The 20,557-nt window shown below is 39.1% G+C and overlaps 1 protein-coding gene across 2 annotated transcripts in view; it reads right to left on the reverse strand.

Moving 5' to 3' along the window:
- Positions 1–7,166: 7,166 nt before the first annotated feature.
- The window catches only part of LOC120533651 (phospholipid scramblase 1-like), a 57,918-nt gene continuing 44,527 nt past the window's right edge, over positions 7,167–20,557 (reverse strand). For both annotated transcript variants that reach the window (XM_039760562.1, XM_039760558.1), the window contains exons 9-10: positions 12,019–12,077; positions 7,167–7,631 (exon numbers count right to left, since the gene is read on the reverse strand). In XM_039760562.1, the coding sequence (XP_039616496.1) occupies positions 12,042–12,077 (36 nt within the window). In that variant the 3' untranslated portion in view covers positions 7,167–7,631; positions 12,019–12,041. The remainder of the gene's footprint in view (positions 7,632–12,018; positions 12,078–20,557) is intronic.

The raw sequence follows: 20,557 nt of genomic DNA on the forward strand, positions 1-20,557 counted from the left end.
GTGAAGCGTGGGTATTTTGCTAGTATATATATATGGAACTGAAGGTTTGTGATACGGTTTGCAAATCTGCAGCTGGAGATCCACAAAGGGAGAAAATAAATCATGTACCATAAAGTAGTTTTTATTCCTGAGCTTTCAGCCCCTGCCAGGAGCCTTCTCATCAGAGGATAATGCTTAGACATACAAGAATTAAAGGTAATATATAGCAAAACTCTGTGGCGGCGGTAAGTCAGTTTGTGTGGTGAGGTGGGGGTTGGGAAGAGTGTTGGTCGTAAAGTTTTGCACCCAGCATCTCATAAACGGAGCTGTATTAAAACTTTATTCAGAAGAGTCCATACCTATTGTAATATGAAGGAGACAAAAACGAACGAAAGACGCTATCTTTTCCATCTTTTCACTTCAAACGGATACTCAAAGACATTCATTAAACAATGCCTACACAGGAGATGCCAGAGAACCCAGCAAACAATTGGTTCGAATCAAACCCCCCATCCCACCTGGCACACACTTCCTTATCATCACAGAGTATCAGAAGGCGCAGCACGCATCCTGGCCAAATCAGGCTTCAAAATAGCACACAAACCTTTGAACAATCTGCACACTGTCCTTTTTAATGCCCAAAACAAGAAATCAACAGAAGAAACACAGAATGCAGTTTATAGCATTCCATGCAGTTCTTGCCCAGTGGTATACATAGGACAAACATCAAAAGAATCGCAGCACATATACAGGAACATTGCAATGCCGTCAGAAGGAAGGACTCACGATCACTGATCTATACATATACAAAATCAACAGGACATACATTTAACTGGGACAATGTAAGTAAGATTTAAGGCCAGTACTAAAAGTGCCAGAGAGTTGGCTGAATCTTGGCTATCAGACAAAAACACCATTAACAGCCATTTGGACATAAACCCAGCATATGCAAATTTAAGAAGAATAAATAAATAAATAAAACTTTACAACCAATATTCTTCCCAACCCCCACCTCATTATCCCCTCCCCCCGCACACACTAGAAACCTGATTTTGCAATATATTGCCTTTGATTCTTATATGTCTAAGCATTATCCTCTGATGAAGGCTCCAGGCAGGGGCTGAAATCTCAGGAATAAAAACTACTTTATTACACATGATCTCCAGCTGCCCATGGAAAGAGGGACCCACGTTGCCTCTTTGGACTGTGCCTGGCCGAGCCCCATGGGTGCAGTTCCGGCCACCAGGCACTCACCATCGAGCCCCACCTCCAGGCCTGGCTTCAGAGGGGGGCCCTGGTGATCCGCGTCCGGGCAAGGGAAAACGGCGTCCAAATTTTTTATTCTTCATAGGAGGTTTAGTTGAACTGCTCTTTGTTTCATCACTTACCTAGGAGCAGTTTGCCTTGGGTGGCCCTACCAGGGGCATTCATTTTTAATTATTCTCTTAAATAGAGTGCACCAAGCACTACAATTAATAAATCAATAATCACAAATACTAAATCCTCCTTTCCTCCCTGCAGCTCTGTTACACTCCCTCCCAACTCCGGCTCAGCTTGCTGGGTTTCAACCAGCCCTTTAAATAGTCCTTGACCCAGAAGTGCTCCTGTTCTTCTGTCCATGCGATTCCATAGAACTTCGGGGTCAGACAAAGACTTGTGTTTTTTCTGCAGCCCGGACTTCCTTCTCTCCGTCCTCGTGACTGAGGAGTACTTCTGGGTTACCAGGAAAACAGAAATCCCTGCGTCTCCGTGCAGCATCCCACGATGGCACCCACGGCACTGCAGCAGGGCTGTGAAGCCGAACTACATCCTTTACGGTGCCCTGTGGGAATCCGGGGCACCTCCATGCTGCAGGGAGGATGCCATGTAGCGTCTTGGATGTGTCAGCCAGGATAAGCTGCCGGCCGTCCATCACAATATATATATATGTATATATTCTGAAATTAGGAATGAGTGCTTGTCCTGCCCAACATTTCCTACTTCCAAACATCACAGCATAAATTCAACTGTATAAAACTGTACATGTATTTTCACTAAACTTCAATTTCTATATATCCATCCATATCAGAATTTTGTTTTAATCCATCTATTTTCCATGTTACAAATTTATGTTATGTTAGATTTTTACACAAATAATGTACAAAATTTACTAACTGTCAAATTAATACACTTGCATGAACCAAGATGACATCAAGCCTGGTGCCCCAAGATGACATCACCACTGGTCCTTCTTTGATGATGTTTATTCCGTACTCCCACAGCTTTAATCATTTCCTAGCTCATTTCCTGCTTCCATTTTCCTATAAAAACGCCATGTTTGCCACAATCTGTTGTCAAATGCCTTATTTTGATCACTTTATTATTCTCTTTGTCCCAAATGCAAGTGCATTCCTCCCCCCCACCCCGTGGCGTGCCACACGCTAGCCACTTCGCGTCTTTGCCGCTCGCATTGTGAAGTGGGTGGCCGAACGCACGATTTGGAGATGCGGACGGATAACCTGCTTGCTTATTGCCCCTCCCCTGCTGTTCTACGTGTTCTGCTTCTCGTTCTGTGCATCGATCATTTCAAAGCCTGTACAGCAGCTGTCCTCGCTCACGTGGTGATGGTGATGGGGCGTTTTAGGATGAATGCACGCACTGCTGTTTCTTCTTTGCTTAGTCGTTCACATGCAATCTAGAACATATAACATTTTTAAGAGTTGGAAGTACATGAAGTGTGTCTGGCAAAAGCATTCCAACAACTGCGAGGTTAGATGTCCTTGAACTTGAACTTTTTCGCTGGTTCGCGGATTTCTGTGGACAATGGGTCTTTTAATTTATGCTACACGCTTCCTCAGTTTGTTTGCCCTGTTGATTTCATACAAGGGACGCTATTGGAGGATGGCTTAGAAGCTACCCAATCAGAGCATGTATTACATATTAACTAAACCTCCTCAATGCTATAAGATATGCTTCCCGTGCAGTGCTCGATTGTTTGCTTGTCTTTGCCTCTCTCTCACCCTCTCTGACATTCTCTGCGCCTGACGGAGGGGGTGTGAGCACAGGTGCTGTTTGCACAGAAGCTGTTTGCCTAGTGGATACGGACGCACCTCTAAGAAATGCCGCTTTATCGCGGTGCTTACAGAAGCACACTTATTGATTTTTTGATGGTTTGCTTTAATCTCGCTCTCTCTCTGACGTTCTCTGCGCCTGACGAAGGAGATGTGAGCAGAGGGGCTGTTTGCACAGAGGCTGTTTGCTTAGAAGATACTGACGCTCCTCTAAAAAATGCCGTGGCAAACTTAAAAGCACACGTATTGATTTTTTGATTGTTTGCTTTTCTTTGCGAAGGATCTCTCTCTCTCTCTGAAATTCTCTGCTCCTGAAGAGAAGATCTATTTGCATTCTTTTAATTGTGAGAAAGAACTGTCATCTCTGTCTTGTCATGGAGCACAGTTTAAACTTTTGACTAAAGGGTGTTATTTCATGTCTAGAGGGCTCTAATAATGTTAACAGGGTGGGAGAGTATATAAGGGCTTAAAATATATAAAAATAACCATATAAACATATGGTTTCTACTTTGCGGATTTTCATCTATCGCGGGGGGTTCTGGAACGCAACCCTCGAGGAGGGATTACTGTATATATATTTTTTTTATCTCTTCTAATGTTTTATGATATTACGTTAAAGGAAATAGCAAAAACTGAAGGGAAACCTGTCCAAAAATAATTAAATAGAGACAAATACAAATAGATAGACAGATAGATAACATTCCAAAATACAAAGATTGGAAGCAATAATTAAAATCTAAATAGCCAAAATCACAAACCCTTAAACAAGTCAAATATTAAATACCAGAGAACCTTAAAACACCACAAAACTGATTTTACCAAAAAAGGAACTGCATACTCAGTAACACTACAGTAATGCTACCCTGTTGGAAGAAGCAGCAAAACTTTTCTGTATGGAAAACTTAAAAAGTGTACTGTTATGAAGATACTTTATTCCTTTTCTGTGTTAAAATGGTTAGTAATGTTACTTTGCTAGTGAAAATGTACACTGTCTGTCAATGCTTCTGTGCCTGAAAATTACCTGAATGGTTTGATAATTACATTAAATAGAAAGAATAAAAAGCTATGAATTATTGTAAGAAGGATTGCATGAGTGTGAATGTTTTGGTCGATACGAGATAAGAACATCTTTAAAATCAAATACATCTTCCACTAAGTACATACACAGTTTTAAAGCGCCTTTTACAACTCAGTTTCTGAGTTTTACAAGCACATCTCACTATAGTGTACCGCTGATATCTGAAGCATAAAAATTGTTTATGAGCTCCAAAGTGGCTGCTTTTGAAATTGAGAACAGAATTTCACCTAAGTATAGTTATATAACCATACAAATGAGCTAAATGAAAAAGAAGGCAGCCCATAAATGCCTTCAGTCACTACTGAAACTTGGAACAACTACGCCTCCTAGACACTAAACAATCCCAGGTTGCATGGTGTATATTGCTACACTTTGTTTGCTTTTGTTTATGGCACTAGCTAATTTAATAATGCTTACATTTTAAAACTTATTAAGGTTGCTTACCTGCTTGCACATTTGCTCTATTCTACCATTGGGTTCTGGGCACTAAGTTCCTTTCTCACCTAGGGCAATCAGGGATGCAGTAGGAAACTCCCAAGTGAGAAGCTATAGTGATATAGCTATAGTAATCCAAAAAGGACTGTTTCATTTATGTTAGGTAGAATAGAGAGGGATGCCCATGGTCTGGAATCCCTACAGATTTTATTTTTCTCCAGCCGTCTGGAGTTTTTGTTTTTCTGTCCCCCCTGGCCATTGAACCTTACTCTTATTCGATGTTAATTAATGTTGATTTATTTTGTTTTATAATTGTGTCTTTCATTTTTCTATTCTTTAATATGTAAAGCACTTTGAGCTACTGTTTGTATGAAAATGTGCTATATAAATAAATGTTGTTGTTGTTGTGACAATTATACTTGGTCACACAGGGTGAAGTCTGAAAGTCTGAAGGAGCTACTGACAGTAAGGTATTGGACCGTAGTCTTGAGTACAAATGTATTGCAACTGTGAACTGTACTGTATATCTCCAAAGGTTGATAAATGAGACTGGCAATAGAGGTGACATATACTGTACAGTAAATGTTTAAAAGATTCTGTGCATTTGATTAAAGGGTTTTTAACAAGAATTTAAAGTCTTTTATTTCTCATAACAGCAAATGGCATTCTTGTTTTAATCCTAACAATAATTTCCACTCTTGCTGTGACTGTCTTTAAGTCAGAAGACTGAACTATACAAAACATTATCTGTTTTTGAACTGAGACTCAGGAATAATCTGGAGACTTTTATGGTGATATTAAAAAACTTAATATCATTAAGTTAAATATCAATCAATTAAATATCAACTTAATATCAATAGTTAAAAACTTTGATTAGTTAGATGTTCTAAAAAAACAAAAAGGCAGTGGGAGTATGGAAGAGACCTCATCAAAGGAGGACCAGTAGTGATGTCATCTTGGGGCACCGGGCTTGATGAATTTTGAGTTTGTACAGACATTGGAAAAATAGTAATTTTTTGCTTTGCAACAAAAAAGGGCAATAAAAATATCAAAGAATGTAGGTCCAAGTTTATTTACCCCTGTCAAAAGGTGTTACAGTTAGAGAAGTGAATTGCTACAAAATGGATGGAGGCTGAAGTGATAGAAAGGGCATTGCTTTTAATTACTAGCTCATCTTCAAAGACGTTCTCTTTCACACTTAAAATAATAATAATAATAAAAATGGTAACTGTGTAATGCTTTCCCTCTTACCCTGTACACCCATAAAATTGGACTCCAAAATACACTCTTGCATGTGTCGGCTTACACTGTCAACCCTTTCTTTTTGGAGTGCGAGGTCAATTTTGTCCTGTTCTGTGAATCTGACTGTATTATTAGCAAAATTAGCTCTTGTTCTTATAGGCTTTATGTCAACATTTTTGACCTCCTGTTTGAATGTTGTATAGAGCTGCCCTTTTGTCTTTGTCTTCTTACTTTACTATTGAGGAGATCCAATTATTTCCCTAAAATTAAATGCTCGGTATAAAATTTTATATGTCCGTTCCATTGTTCCTTCGAAAACCCTAACCCTTAGAGGTTGATCACATTTTATTTATTTAAAATATTTTCACATCTACCCGGAATAAGGCTTAAATTGTAAAATTTAAGTATTTGTGTGTACACTTTGCCAAAACTGTGGAACATAACAAATTATAATCACTGGTTCTTAAAGACTCGGCCGCTTCTATTATCTGATTTTGTTGCAACTCTTGAAATACTCTTTAAATAATGGACCACTTCAGTTAATTTGTTTCAGGTTTAGTCATTTTTCCACTTTATAGCTAGGTAGTATAAGATAGCCCCACTGCGTGCAATTAGTAATTAAATCTAAGGGTGGGCTTACTATTGTGAAATAACTTTCAAAACCACGTGATGACAGTGATTGAATTGGAAGAACATCTTGATTCATGTGTGTTACTACCCTTTAGTGCCCTTTGAATCTGCATGATAGTATACCAGTGATGACTTCTTTTAGTGCCTGTGGTTACATTTCCAAAATGGTTTCCCTCTCAGTAGTTTTCTGTCTTCCATTCTGTATCCTCTGTAATTTAATTTTAAACATGATTACAGATCATTCCTAATGTATACATGGATCAAATTGTAATTACAATTCAACAGTTTGTCTCATTTTGTTCTCTTCTAGCATAATTAAAATGCAAGACCAAAGCACAAAAACATATTTTAATTTAATTAGCAGCTCTTAAACTTCTTAATGGATATTTATAAAGAGGCCATCATGAGGGGATAAAGTACAACAGAATACTAGTGGTTAATTATTGGGGACAGTTTTGGGACCTCAAAAAACCCATTAATGGTGTAGGTAGTTGTGTTAGTCGATAGGTTTAACACCCCTTTGTTTAGTCAGCCAGAGAAGCGTTTCTAAAAGATTAGCGGTTTATTTTGCTAATACTCTGTGTTAACGCTCTCTCTCTCTCCTTTTTCTCAAAGTTTTGTTTAACTTATACACAAGTATCAAGAAGATTTTATTTGATATGTGAACCACTATTTAAGCAGTTGCTGTTGAATCTGTAACATTTTACAATATAATTGAAAGTTGTAAAAGAGAAACAAAAATGAAACAATGGCCGCTTTAAAAAAATGATTTATTAGGAAGCAAACATATTCAAAAGAATCAGAGTAAAAAAGTTTAAAAATCACACAAATATGATTGCATATATATATGTGACATAGTGTAAGCTTACATTCATACATTACAGTAACCTGTTAAATTAACAAAATATATCAAAAATATCATATAAAAAGGTAAAATATTCATATTCTACAACTGATATGCTTCACTGAATTTTGTTTTGACAATAAAGGCTTCACAGTTTTTTTAATGTAGATAACACCATTTATGTCAAATATGGGTGCAATAAAAAGACAAAAGGAGTGAAACATTTAATCAGTTAATTTTATAAATATACAGATATATAGAGAGCTGAATACAGTATAATGCAGGACATCCACAGTTATTAAAATGTAATATTTCTTGATTTTTGCATATTACTGGAGAATGTCGCTTTGATCCCACCACAATACCATGTAATCTGAAAATGACAACAGAAAATGATGAAATCTTATTTTTACGACATTTTATGATTTTTTTTTTGTTTTCTCTTCATTAAGTAACACAATCCTAACTTAATTTTATATAGAATTAATTTCTATTAATAAGCTTACATGTAAAGAAATGTGAAACGTAACTGAAAATAAATCAATGTATGGTTGAATATTGTCCAAAAATCATTTAAAAATACTAGTCCATCTCTGCCTCAATCACATATACAGTAAATAAAGATTTCAGAGTCAATCGACCAAAATTTGAACATGGCTGAATGTGTATGATCCACTGGTACATGTCTTTGCAGGAACAGGAGATCTTTAAAGACAGTTTTGAGAATAAGGCAATCCTTAGGGGCCATAGTTTCCTGTCCCAGATAAAATGTGGGATATGGAAGAAAAAAAAATATAGGGTACAACAAAAAAAACACAGATGCAAAGAGAAATACATTATATAATGGAAACTAGGAGCAGAAAATTTCAGTAGAGCATAAGAATCCATTTACAGGGAAAAGCTTGATTATACATGAATAAGGATACTTTCATTCTGCTATTATTAACTGAACACAGTCAAATACTACAGGTATGTGATCCTAAAGTTAGGCCCTACAGATTTTTGAATGTTTCCAGTACTTTCCATTAGCTAAGTTTTGATTACCTCACATTTGGAATACAGAAATTGACACCAAGTCATGGATTGGTCAGCTTCTGTTAATCTTTTGACATGACCCTTGAATCAAAAGTTCTGTATAGAGTAACCTTAAGTCCACTCATAATTAATGCTGCAATGCATCTAAAAACACAGACCACATAATAAGTATAAAATGTTACCCACTGCCAAATGGTAGTTCAAGGTGATTTATGTAGGAGAAGAGTAAATGTCTTATAAAGGTCTTATAAAAAAAAAGGGGAGGAAGACAGATAAGAGCTTATTTTCAGTAGCTCCGAGGTAAGTTGGAAGGTTTTTCCACCTGTAGAGGCTATATCTAATACTTTAAGAGACAACTGCATATGTGAAAGTTATAGAACTTTTTATGCAAACTTCATCTGATACTGTACATCAGTATGTGTGTGTGTTTATATACACGCAAGAATAACGAAAACTGTATAGGTAAAATGAAAATATCTCCATATATGTGATGCTCCTAGCTTAGGAAAAGACTCAATGTACCCAGGATCTTTTAAAGTCATTATCTACATTTCTACAAGTTTAATGTCAGGTACTATATAAAAGACCATTTAAGTTTTTTTTTAAAAAAAAGTTTAATTACAGTAGAGTCCCACTAATCCGAAAATCCGCCTAATCCGAACAGGACTAAGGAAAAACAAAATAAATTTTTATAAAATTTCTGAACTGGGAAAAGTAAAGAAAACAAGTTTTTTTCAAGTTATGTCGTACATTTAATGTGCATTTAAGAAACTTGTAATTTTTCAATTTCGCTGTCTAACTAAAAATCCAAAATACAGCCTTACTTAAAATTTAAAGAAGTTCGAATTTACTCACATATGTAGAATCCATGTTCTGTACAGCATTTACACAAAACGTAAAAAGCAAACCATTATCTCAGAGATAGTCAGTGATCTTCTTCTGACGCAACAAACTAAAACGGCTTGAAGAAGCAATGTTTCACCAACACCGCATAAACAGAACATCTGTTGGGGTTGCATCGGTGTGTTGCTCAACGTAGCGCAAAGCAAGATCAAGGGCACTGGCTGTGGCAGTGTGTGGAACAACATCAGTCGGCGCGTCCCCTTCCTCCTCACTGTCGTCTGCGGCCGAGATCAGCTGACGTTCCCTGCACAGCTGCCACAATGTCCTCATCTGTGTATTCTTCATGGCCACAGTCGTCAACGGCCGTCCACTCTTCCGCGCACTATTCTTCTGCATTTTCACAACCTGACATTCTTTTCACCAATTGAAGAAGTTCGCAATTTTCTTTTGTCGGGGGGGAAAACTGTCTGAACAAACTCTAGCCCAGGCCAGAGATTTTTCCAAGACTTCTGTAAGGATTCCTTGCGTGTGTTTTCCTAAGCTTCAGCAACCCAGTAAATAACATCTTTGATGTTCATTTTCTTGAGTTTATCCAAAATTGTTAGCTCTTCATTATCTTCAAGTAGGCTACGAAGAAGCATTTTTCTATACAGTAATTCTGTTTCAAAGCCTGCAAAACCCCTTGGTCCATTGGCTGCAAAATTGATGTGACATTTGGTGGGAGAAAAATAGCCTTGATATCATCGCAAACAAGTTGCATTTCTTCTGGATGTGACGGAGCATTGTCTATAAGTAAAGCAAGAGGAGGCAATCCATTCTCTTTGTTAAACGCCTTTACTTTTGGCACAAATTGCTTGTCAAACCATTCTTGGAACAAGGCACGATCCATCCAAGCTTTCTTTTGATTTCTGTAAAAAACAGGGAGAGAGTTCATGTTCATAAAACAGCGTGGTTTTGCCGATTTGCCGATAGCCATCAGTGGAAGCTTATTTGTGGCAGAAGCATTGCTGCAGGCCAACACAGTTAGGTGCTGTTTATCCATTTTAAACCCTGGTGCAGATCGTTCCTCTTGTGATGCAAGACTTTTGGTAGGCAATGCTTTAAAGTTAAGTCCTGACTCATCTGCGTTGTAAACTTGCTGGGGCGAGTAGGAAGAAATGATGCATTTGAACTCCTCAAGGTATTCAACAGCTGCTTTGTGGTCCACTGACAATTTCTCCCCAGTTATTGTAAGCTGCCTGATTCCGTGTCTTTTCTTCTATCGATCTAAGAAACCACAACTAGCCGTAAATGATACATCACCGTCCATGAGCTTGTTCAATTAAAGCACCTTTTCTTGAATTAGAGGGCCAGTGATAGGGATTCCTTTCTGTCTTTCTTGTGTAAACCATAAGAAAAGTGCTCCGTCCAATTTTTCGTAAGAAGACACTGTCGTCTTGCTACGTTTTTCAATCGTTTTTGCACTTGTGGTAGTGCAAAACTGCTCAATTATACCTCTGTTCTTTTTCCAATCGGAAATTGTTGCTTTCCTGACACCAAATTCCTTCGATAACTGAGTGGCACTTTCACCTTTGTCAAGTCTTTTCAACACTTCCAGTTTTTCTTTTAATGTACACGAGTTATGTTTACGTTTGCTTGCCATGATGATTAACAGCAGGGACAAGCACAGAATGTAAAGAAACCACACTACACACCACTCACAAGGACTCAAAAAACACAGGGCAAGTGCGCGCACACGAACAATAACATTGCACAAAACACATCACTCAGCAGTAGCAGGTGGCACACTGATTCAGTGACTCATAGTTTGGGAACGGAAATCAAGAGGAATGCGTAGGTCTAGGTCACTGCCCTTCCGCTACTACTCACGTACCGCCCGTCATATCGATTTTACCTCCGATCACTGTCACACTACAGTGCAGTTTAAATTGCAGTGTACTAGAATACGTAATGTCTTACCTTTAATTCTTGACACATCAGACGCTTAATACGCCTCATAAAGTCAATATATGGCATTATATGACAAAACTCCGCCTAATCCGAATTTTCGCTAATCCGAACAGGGTTCGGTCCCAATTAGTTCGGATTAGCAGGACTCTACTGTAATTAATAAATGAATAACTCGGACTTTCAAATTCAATAAAAATGAAATGGTTTTGTTTGACTAGCTGTTAAAAATATTTTGTAGCTCTTGCCCTATGTGTACTTCGATGTGCCTTCTTTACTTCCCGTCTACGTTTTGACTACCACCAATGGTAGACAGAACCCTATTACTGCTGTGAAAACGTCATTTGTATTCTTGTGAATGGCTCCTGACATTAAAAGCAAGTCATGGGTTAGTGACCCAACATTGCTTAATACATTATTCACTTTGTATTCATTGCAATGCTCCATTAAAAAAAAGGTCACAATCAGGAAATGAACTTCACATTACTAATGTATTGTCATCATTCCTACCACTGAGCCACCAAAGTCAAACTGACTGATAAAACCAAAGTTGAATTGAGCAATCAGACTGCTTGAAGGGACTGGACATGGACACCACACACACACACACCCACAGAGACAGAGTAGCATTTTAATAAATAGTAGATTGTTAACAATATGCCAAAGTAACAATAAAACTTTCATAACTTATTCCCAAAATTAATTAACAACCTGTATTTGCTGTGTATGCATTAATGGCATTAATAAGCTTTTAAATTATGAAAAAAACACATACAATCACAAATCATAAACACTTCTTATAATACTTAAGCTGCATCTGTGGTTTCCTCTTATTTATATTAAAATACACAGAATATCAATAATGTTTAGTTTTGAAACTGGGAACATAAAACAATAGTAATAAAGTATATCATCACAAGACAAAAGACACTTACCATTCCTTGTAAATATCTGCAATTTACCTATCCTGTTTATGTTCGAAATACATGAAATCCTAAAACACAGGAGTAACATTATTAGAACAAAAATTTTAATAAGATAAACTAGGAACTTTTTTTGGTGCAAGACAGCATGTTTATAAAGATGTTTTATAATAAAATTGTGAAAACCACTTAATTCAATTCAGGATCACAGAGACCCAAAGCCTATCCCCAGTTGAGCTTTGCATTAGGCAGAAAACTAACCTGAAATGTATACAGTGCATCACTGGACTCCCTCATGCACACATTCATATGGGGCAAATGTAGGAGTATTATTTAACCTAACTTTCAAGTCTATTGGCAAAGTGAAAGGACTGGACTACTGAGAGGAAAAACTATGAAGACACAGGGAGAACATGTAGAATTCACACAGATAATGTCTGGTTGTGGGATTTAAACCCGGCCTGTTGGATCACTAAGGCTTCAGCACTAATCACTATTCTTCCATGATACCCACTCTGCATTTGCATTCTATCACACTGTAAACTTAACCAATTACATCTGTTTGCAACAATCAATAACTATTTTAGGCACAATCCCAGATGCTATTAAAACATTTTTTTCATTTACAAAACAGATGAATTGCTTACTATGATGAAGTTAAATCAGTATTACTTGCCCACTATCAGAAAGTATACCCACATTAATAAAGCACTAACAGAACATAGTCCACTCTTTTCATTCTTTTTCTTTCACCACTTACAGCCTATTTTATTTAATAACTTGATATGGTGTAGCAGTAAACTATTTACATAACCAGTTACAATATGCCATGTGTGCTAAGAAAATGCCTGCTGTTCCTTGATAGCAGAGTGCAAACCAGCTACTGTGAAATGTGTACAGGAAGGAAAGGCATTGCTAGTCATCCATGTAGAAAATGTGTAGTGTACATCTATTCAGAAATAAGACATTAATCAGCATATTTAATTACTTAATAGCTATGCTTAGACCTTAGACTACTGGGGTATAATTCAGGACTTGCAGTAATTCTGTGATAGTCCCATCCTTTGTACATTTCACTTTCCTTCCATAGATGCTGTAAATTTATAAATACTTTCAACTCTCTGTGGTGCAGCAAGATGTAAATACCTGCAGCATATTCATATGTTTAGCTTTTAGGTATATTTACATATAATAATCACCTATTGTGATAGCCATATCCATCTGTCTGTCTTTCTGTCTGTATAAAACAATTCAGCCTCCAGAGGATAAAATTTTGTTGAAATGTGGCACACTTATCCTAAATTTGTCAGGACCATTCAGTTTACCTTGCAGTATCCTGAAGAGATTGTGCTGCACACACTTCTAAAATTTCAACATCTCCCAGTGAAAAGCACTGATGAATTTGTCAACTCAACTGACTTAAAAAGAAGAAACCTTCTGTGTAACAAACAAAAATTATTTAAATGCTGCGGTTTAACCTTGACAATGGTTACATCAACTTGTATATTTTGTAAATGTTATACTTTTTAATTTCTGATAACCGCTACTGACAGCAAACAAATCCTCAATACAAGTTAATGAAACACTACCAGACTGAATGTGCAGGTAGGAAGTTATTTGCTGTCACTGGCAGCCTGAGCTCTGTCTGAAAGTCCAGTGAGGCGTGTGCACAAATGGCCATATTAATAAATTGCTTCTGCTTTATGAAATCTTTGCGACAGCTTGAGCGTCAGCAAAAAAGAACAATAAAACATCAGAACAACTGAGGTTGTAAGCTGTAACAGGTAAGTTAAATGATCCTCCTAACTATTGTGGTAGATTGCCGGCCCTCAACCCCAGGCCGCCAGGAGGAGCTCTCCCGACAGCATGATAATGCCCCGAGTTCCAGCAGGGCATCATGGACTATGTAGTGTTTGTACACAGCCCTGCTGGATACATTGGGGGCCACCAGGCGTCGCTGTAGGGGGGCTCGTAGGCTCTTATGTGCCCTATAACCCGGAAGTGCGTCACGGTCACGGTGACAGGAAGAAACGACGTGCTCCCGGGTTGAAGAAAAGGACTATTTACCCTGACCCGGAAGGAATAAGGACTTGTGGACTGTTGGGCAGGAACACCTCCGGGTCAGGGAATATAAAAGGACTGTGGGAGCTCCCAGACGATGAGCTGAGTTGAAAGGCAGGGTGGCTAAGCGTCTGGGAGTGGAGGATTGGTTTATTGTTATTGTGAATTGTGGAGAGGGAGCATGCTTTGTGTACTTTATTATTATAATAAATATCATCATTGGATTTTACCTGGTGTCTGACGTATAGTCTGAGAGTACAAGGGTGCGAGGAGCATCTTATTCTATTACACTATACAAGTACAACATGCAATCAAGGAAAAGGAAAGGTTAATAGGCTATGAATGATTTACCCCTTGACATAATACACAAGAGTAAATAGAATTTACTCAGTATTAACCTTACACTAAACCAACTTCAAAGCACCATTTGTAGTTTACAGTGAATCACTATTTCACTGTCAGTATAATGTACTAGGGTGACCAGACATTACGGTGACAAGGACAGTTCTGACTTCAGGCTATGTGTACTGATAAATAAACTGGAATATTTTGATATTCTTCAGTTAAGAGGTTGCCCATCTAATAAAACATTGCTTTGTTAAAACAAACATCTTCACAAAATATTTAGAAAAGTGCACAGGGACCCCACACTCCAGTCCTTTGATGTATATACATATAAATAGCGCTGTCAAATCTACTATGGGGGAAAGGTTGATGAAGAACTTGTGTTATTTGAACAGCATTGTGACGAGGACCAAGAACCAGACAAAAGTACTGCCATTTATTTGTTTCCACATGAACTACTGTGTGGAATCATAAGTGTTCATTTATATATTCTCTGATCTCTCTATGATGATGAGATAAAGCAGGTATTAAACAAATGAAGATGAGATTTAATGTTTGGGAATACTGTACATGCTATACAAGTGCCCACGTCATAATTTAATAGAAGTTCCGCATTCACCTGATATCCACAATTGTCAGTGGCTGTAATAAACTTTGCCTTTCACTTTAGTTATCTCTAACATTTATCATAACTAAATAGCATTGCTGTGGTTGGCTTGCACCCTGCCAAAAGTTTGTTCCTGCCTTGCGCCCTGTGCTGGCTGGGATTGGCTCCAGCAAACCCCCCGTGACCTTGTGTTAGGATATAGCGGGTTGGAAAATGACTGAATGACTGAATAGCATTGAAAGTCCAATTTCAGTAAAATTACAAATGACCAGACAAGCTCAAGTAAATAAGAACTTATACACAAACACACACACATATATACATACATACATATATAAACTGCTCAAAAAAATTAAAGGAACACTTTGAAAACACATCAGATCTCAATGGGAAAAAGAAATCCTCCTGGATATCTATACTGATATAGACTGGGTAATGTGTTAGGAACGAAAGGATGCCACATCGTTTGATGGAAATGAAAATGATCAACCGACAGAGCCCTGAATTCAAAGATGCCCCAAAAATCAGAGTGAAAAAATTATGTGGCAGGCTAGTCCATTTTGCCAAAATTTAATTGCAGCAACTCAAAATTGTACGCAGCACTTTGTATGGCCCCTGTGTTCTTGTATACATGCCTGACAACATCGGTGCATGCTTCTAATGAGATGACAGATGGTGTTGTGGGGGATCTCCTCCCAGATCTGGACCAGGGCATCACTGAGCTCCTGGACAGTCTGAGGTGCAACCTGGTGGCATTGGATGGACCAAAACATAATGTCCCAGAGGTGTTCTATTGGATTTAGGTCAGGAAAGTGTGGTGGCCAGTCAATGGTATCAATTTCTTCATCCTCCAGGAACTGCCTGCATACTCTCACCACATGAGGCCAGGAATTGTCGTGCACCAGGAGCCACTGTACCAGCATAGGGTCTGACAATGGGTCCAAGGATTTCATCCTGATACCTAATGGCAGCCAAGGTGCCTTTGTCAAGCCTGTAGCGGTCTGTGTGACCCTCCATGGATATGCCTCCCCAGACAATCATTAACCCACCACCAAACTGCTCATGCTGAATGATGTTACAGGCAGCATAATGTTCTCCATGGCTTCTCCAGACCCTTTCACTTCTGTCACGTGCTCAGGGTGAACCTGCTCTCATCTGTAAAAAGCACAGGGCACCAGTGGTGCATCTGCCAATTCTGGTATTCTATGGCGAATGCCAATCGAGCTGCATGCTGCTGGGCAGTGAGCTCAGGGCCCATTAGAGGACATGGGGCCCTTGAGTCACCCTCATGAAGTCTTTCTGGTTGTTTGGTCAGAGACATTCACACCAGTGGCCTGCTGGAGGTCATTTTGTAGGGCTCTGGCAGTGCTCATCCTGTTCCTCCTTGCCCAAAGGAGCAGATAGTGGTCCTGCTGATGGGTTATGGACCTTCTATGGCCCTCTCCAGCTCTCCTAGAGTAACTGCTTGTCTCCTAGAATCTCCTCCATGCCCTTGAGACTGTGCAGGGAGACACAGCAAACCTTCTGGCAATGACACGTATTGATGTGCCATCCTGGAGAAGTTGAACTACCTGTGCAACCTCTGTAGGGTCCAGGTTTGGCCTCATGCTACCAGTAGTGACACTGACTGTAGCCAAATGCAAAACTAGTGAAGAAACAGTCAGAAAAGATGAGGAGGGAAAAATGTCAGTGGCCTCCACCTGTTAAACCATTCTTGTTTTGGGGGTCATCTCATTGTTGCACCTCTAGTGCATCTGTTGTTAATTTCATTAACACCACAGCAGCTGAAACTGATTAACAACCCCCTCTGCTACTTAACTGACCAGATTAATATCCCATAAGTTTCATTGACTTTATGCTATACTCTGATTAAAAAGTGTTCCTTTAATTCTTTTGAGCAGTACATACATATATATATACATACATATATATATATACACATACATATACATATATGTATATATATATACATACTAGTTAAGGTCCTCAACCCATCAGCAGGACCGATACCTGCTCCTTTGTGCAAGGCGGAACAGGCTGAGCACTGCTCATGCCCTACAGAATGACCTCCAGAGGGCCACTGGTGTGAATGTCTCTACCCTTCCGTGAGAATCCTAAATCCAAAGAGGACTGTTTCATTTATATTAGGTAGAATGCCCAGAGGGGACTGGATGGTCTCATGGTCTGGAATCCCTACAGATTTTATTTTTTCTCCAGCCGTCTGGAGTTTTTGTTTTTCTGTCCCCCCGGCCATTGAACCTTACTCTTATTCGATGTTAATGTTGATTTATTTTGTTTTATAATTGTGTCTTTCATTTTTCTATTCTTTAATATGTAAAGCACTTTGAGCTACTGTTTGTATGAAAATGTGCTATATAAATAAATGTTGTTGTTGTTGTTGTTACCCAAACAATCAGGAACAGACTTCATGAAGATGGCCTGAGGGCCCGATGTCCTGTAGTGGGCCCTGTGCTCACTGCCCAGCACCGTGGAGCTCGACTAATTTGCTCAAGAACACCAGAATTGGCAAGTCCGCCACTGGCGCCCTGTACTTTTTACAGACGAGAGCAGGTTCACCCTGAGCAGCTGTGATAGACGTGAAAGAGTCTGGAGAAGACAAGGAGAACGATATGCTGCCTGCAACGTCTTGCACTTTCTGTAAATCCAATAAACTTCATTTGACTTCTCAAATATCACTGTGTGTGTCTCCTATATGATATATCTATCTGACATTTCTTATCGTAACAACCAACGATTTATACAGGAAAATAATGACTATTAACAAGGTTGCCCAAACTTTTGCATCCCACTGTATATTCAAGTTTTGACTTTATATATTCCAGTGCTGACTTTATATATTGAAGTTTTGACTTTATATATTCAGAAATAAGTTTTGACTTTATATACTGTATACCAACGCTAACTTTATATATTTAAGTTTTGACTTTATTTATTCCAACAGTGACTTTATATAATCAAGTTTTGACTTTATACATTCGGGAATGACTTTATATAGTTAAATTTAGTTAGATTAGATTCACTTTATTGTCATTACACATGTATAAATACAGGGCAACGAGATTCAGTTTAGCATCTAATCAGAAGTGCAAAGAGCAGAAGTACAATAAATATAATATGTGCATATTATGTACAGTTAAATACGATATTTACAGTTAAATGCGATATATACAGTTAAATACGATACGTACAGTTAAGAGCACAGTGAAGATGGGAATAGATATATAGATATATATAAATAGATATACAAATGTTCTAAATGCGGATGGCAAATATACATATTTTACAATATACATTTATGTACCTATACATGTATTTGTATGTACTATAATACTATAAGTACTATATATAGTACTTGGGCAAGGGACAGGTTGAAAATATCCGTGAAGACCCCTGCCAGCTGTTCAGTACATGCTCTAAGGACACGTCCAGGGATGCCATCAGGGCCAGCAGCCTTATGAGCATTAATGCGGCTAAGTGCGTTATGAACCTCCGTGTGGGTGAGTGTGATGGTATGGCAGTCATCATAGGGTAGGGTTATGGTGGACTTTTCCTTGTTGTCCTTGTCAAAGTGAGCGTAGAAGTCGTTCAGCTCATTGAGGAAGGACATATCAATGGCTGTCTGTGTGGAAGTGCCGCACTTATACTCAGAAATGGCCTGGATGCCCAGCCACATACGTCGGGGGTCAGAGTTGACAAAGTGCCCCTCCACCTTCAGTTTGTAGCTAAGCTTGGCCTTGTTGATGCCCCTCTTCAGTTCTGCCCTGGAAGTACTGTAGGCCTGTGTGTTACCTGATCTGAAGGCATTGTTACGTGCCTTTAGCAGAAGCCGCACTTCCCTGTTCATCCATGGTTTCTGATTCGGGTACGTTGTGATCCGCTTCTCTGTGGTAACACTGTCAATTGTGGTGCTGATGTGTTCCAGTACTGAGTGTGTGTAGTAGTCAATGTTTATTTGTGAGTCGAAGGTGGCCTGAGAGGCAAACATGCTCCAGTCTGTGTCCTTAAACCTGTCCTGGAGTGTAGAGTCAACCCCCGCTTGGCCACACTTTGATGGTCTTCACTGTTGGTCTCACACGGTTGATAAGTGATGAGTATTTGGGGGTGAGAAACAAAGAAAGGTGATCAGACTGTCCCAGGTGGGGGAGGGGTGTAGCTGTATAGGCTCCAACAATGTTAGTGTAAACATGATCCAAGGTTTTATCCCCTCTGGTATGGCAGGAGACATGTTGGTGAAATTTAGGTAGCACCGTCTTTAGGTTGGAGTGGTTGAAATCACCTGCTGCAATAAATGCAGCCTCAGGGTGAGCAGATTGTTGTTTGCTAATGGCTGCATAGAGTTCTTTCATAGCAAGCTTAGCATTAGCATCCGGTGGGATATATGCAGCCGTTATTATAGTGGAGGTGAACTCCCTCGGCTGATAGAATGGTCTACACTTAACCATGAGATACTCAAGGTCAGCTGAACAGTGTTTTCCAACAATGACAGAGTTTGTACACCAAGCCTTGTTAATATAAATGCACAATCCTCGGCCTCTTGTCTTACCGGAATCATCAGCTGTTCTGTCTGCCCGGAGAATGTGGCGCCTGACTAGCTCTATAGCATCGTTAGGTATACCGCTGTGTAGCCATGTTTCTGTGAATATCATGATGTTACAGTCCAGTATTCTCCTATTGTCGGTGATCCAAAGTCGCAACTCGTCCATTTTATTCGCCAGGGACCGCACATTAGCAAGGAAAATACTGGGTAAGGATAGCCGATGTGGTGTTAGCCTTAGCTTAGCTGTTAGCCCTCCGCGTTTCCCCCTCCTTTGTTTACGGTCTGTGCGCCGTCTTCGAGTACTTCCGGTCGGCCGGGTAGCCTGCGAAGCGTCGGGTGTTCTTCTTATCTCAGGGATGAGATGAAGGTTGCTAATAAAACAGTCCGAGTTGTGTAGATCAATATCCAAAAGCTCTTGTCAGGTGTAGGATGTAAAAGCGAAGCTGTTCTGAACGAACAGACCCGAGATGAGCAGGAATAACACTGCTATTTTGCAAAATCTGAAGAGAAGCTGAGCCTCGCGTGACGCACGCGCCGCCATAGTCGCCAAGTCATCATTGCATAACTTTTTCTCTACCATAGAAATTTAAAGACTAAATTCAACTTCCAACTTCCATTCCTACCAAAGATATTTCTGGCGACTAAATAGAACCTACTTATATCCAAATTTGAGCTATTGAGCTGTCGCCTGCCTGCCTGAATAAGTCACCCTCGCTTCGCTCTTACTTGTTTACCATTCATTTAATCATGGCTAGTGGCGGAAAAATAATAAAATGGAAGGAGGATTACACCGAGTATGGCTTTACCAAAACAATTATTGATGGCGAATCGATTATTCATAAAGCTTCAATTGGTGATCTGTTTTTTTGTGTTAACCTCATATTTTTTCATACTTCTTCTCAAACCAAGAGTGCGAGGGTAAAATGAATCAGGAAGCTGATCAATGTAATCAGTGTACCAGGAAATCATGCATTGATAGA

This window comes from Polypterus senegalus, chromosome 1 (genome assembly GCF_016835505.1).
Source record: "Polypterus senegalus isolate Bchr_013 chromosome 1, ASM1683550v1, whole genome shotgun sequence".
Classification (NCBI taxonomy): domain Eukaryota; kingdom Metazoa; phylum Chordata; class Cladistia; order Polypteriformes; family Polypteridae; genus Polypterus; species Polypterus senegalus.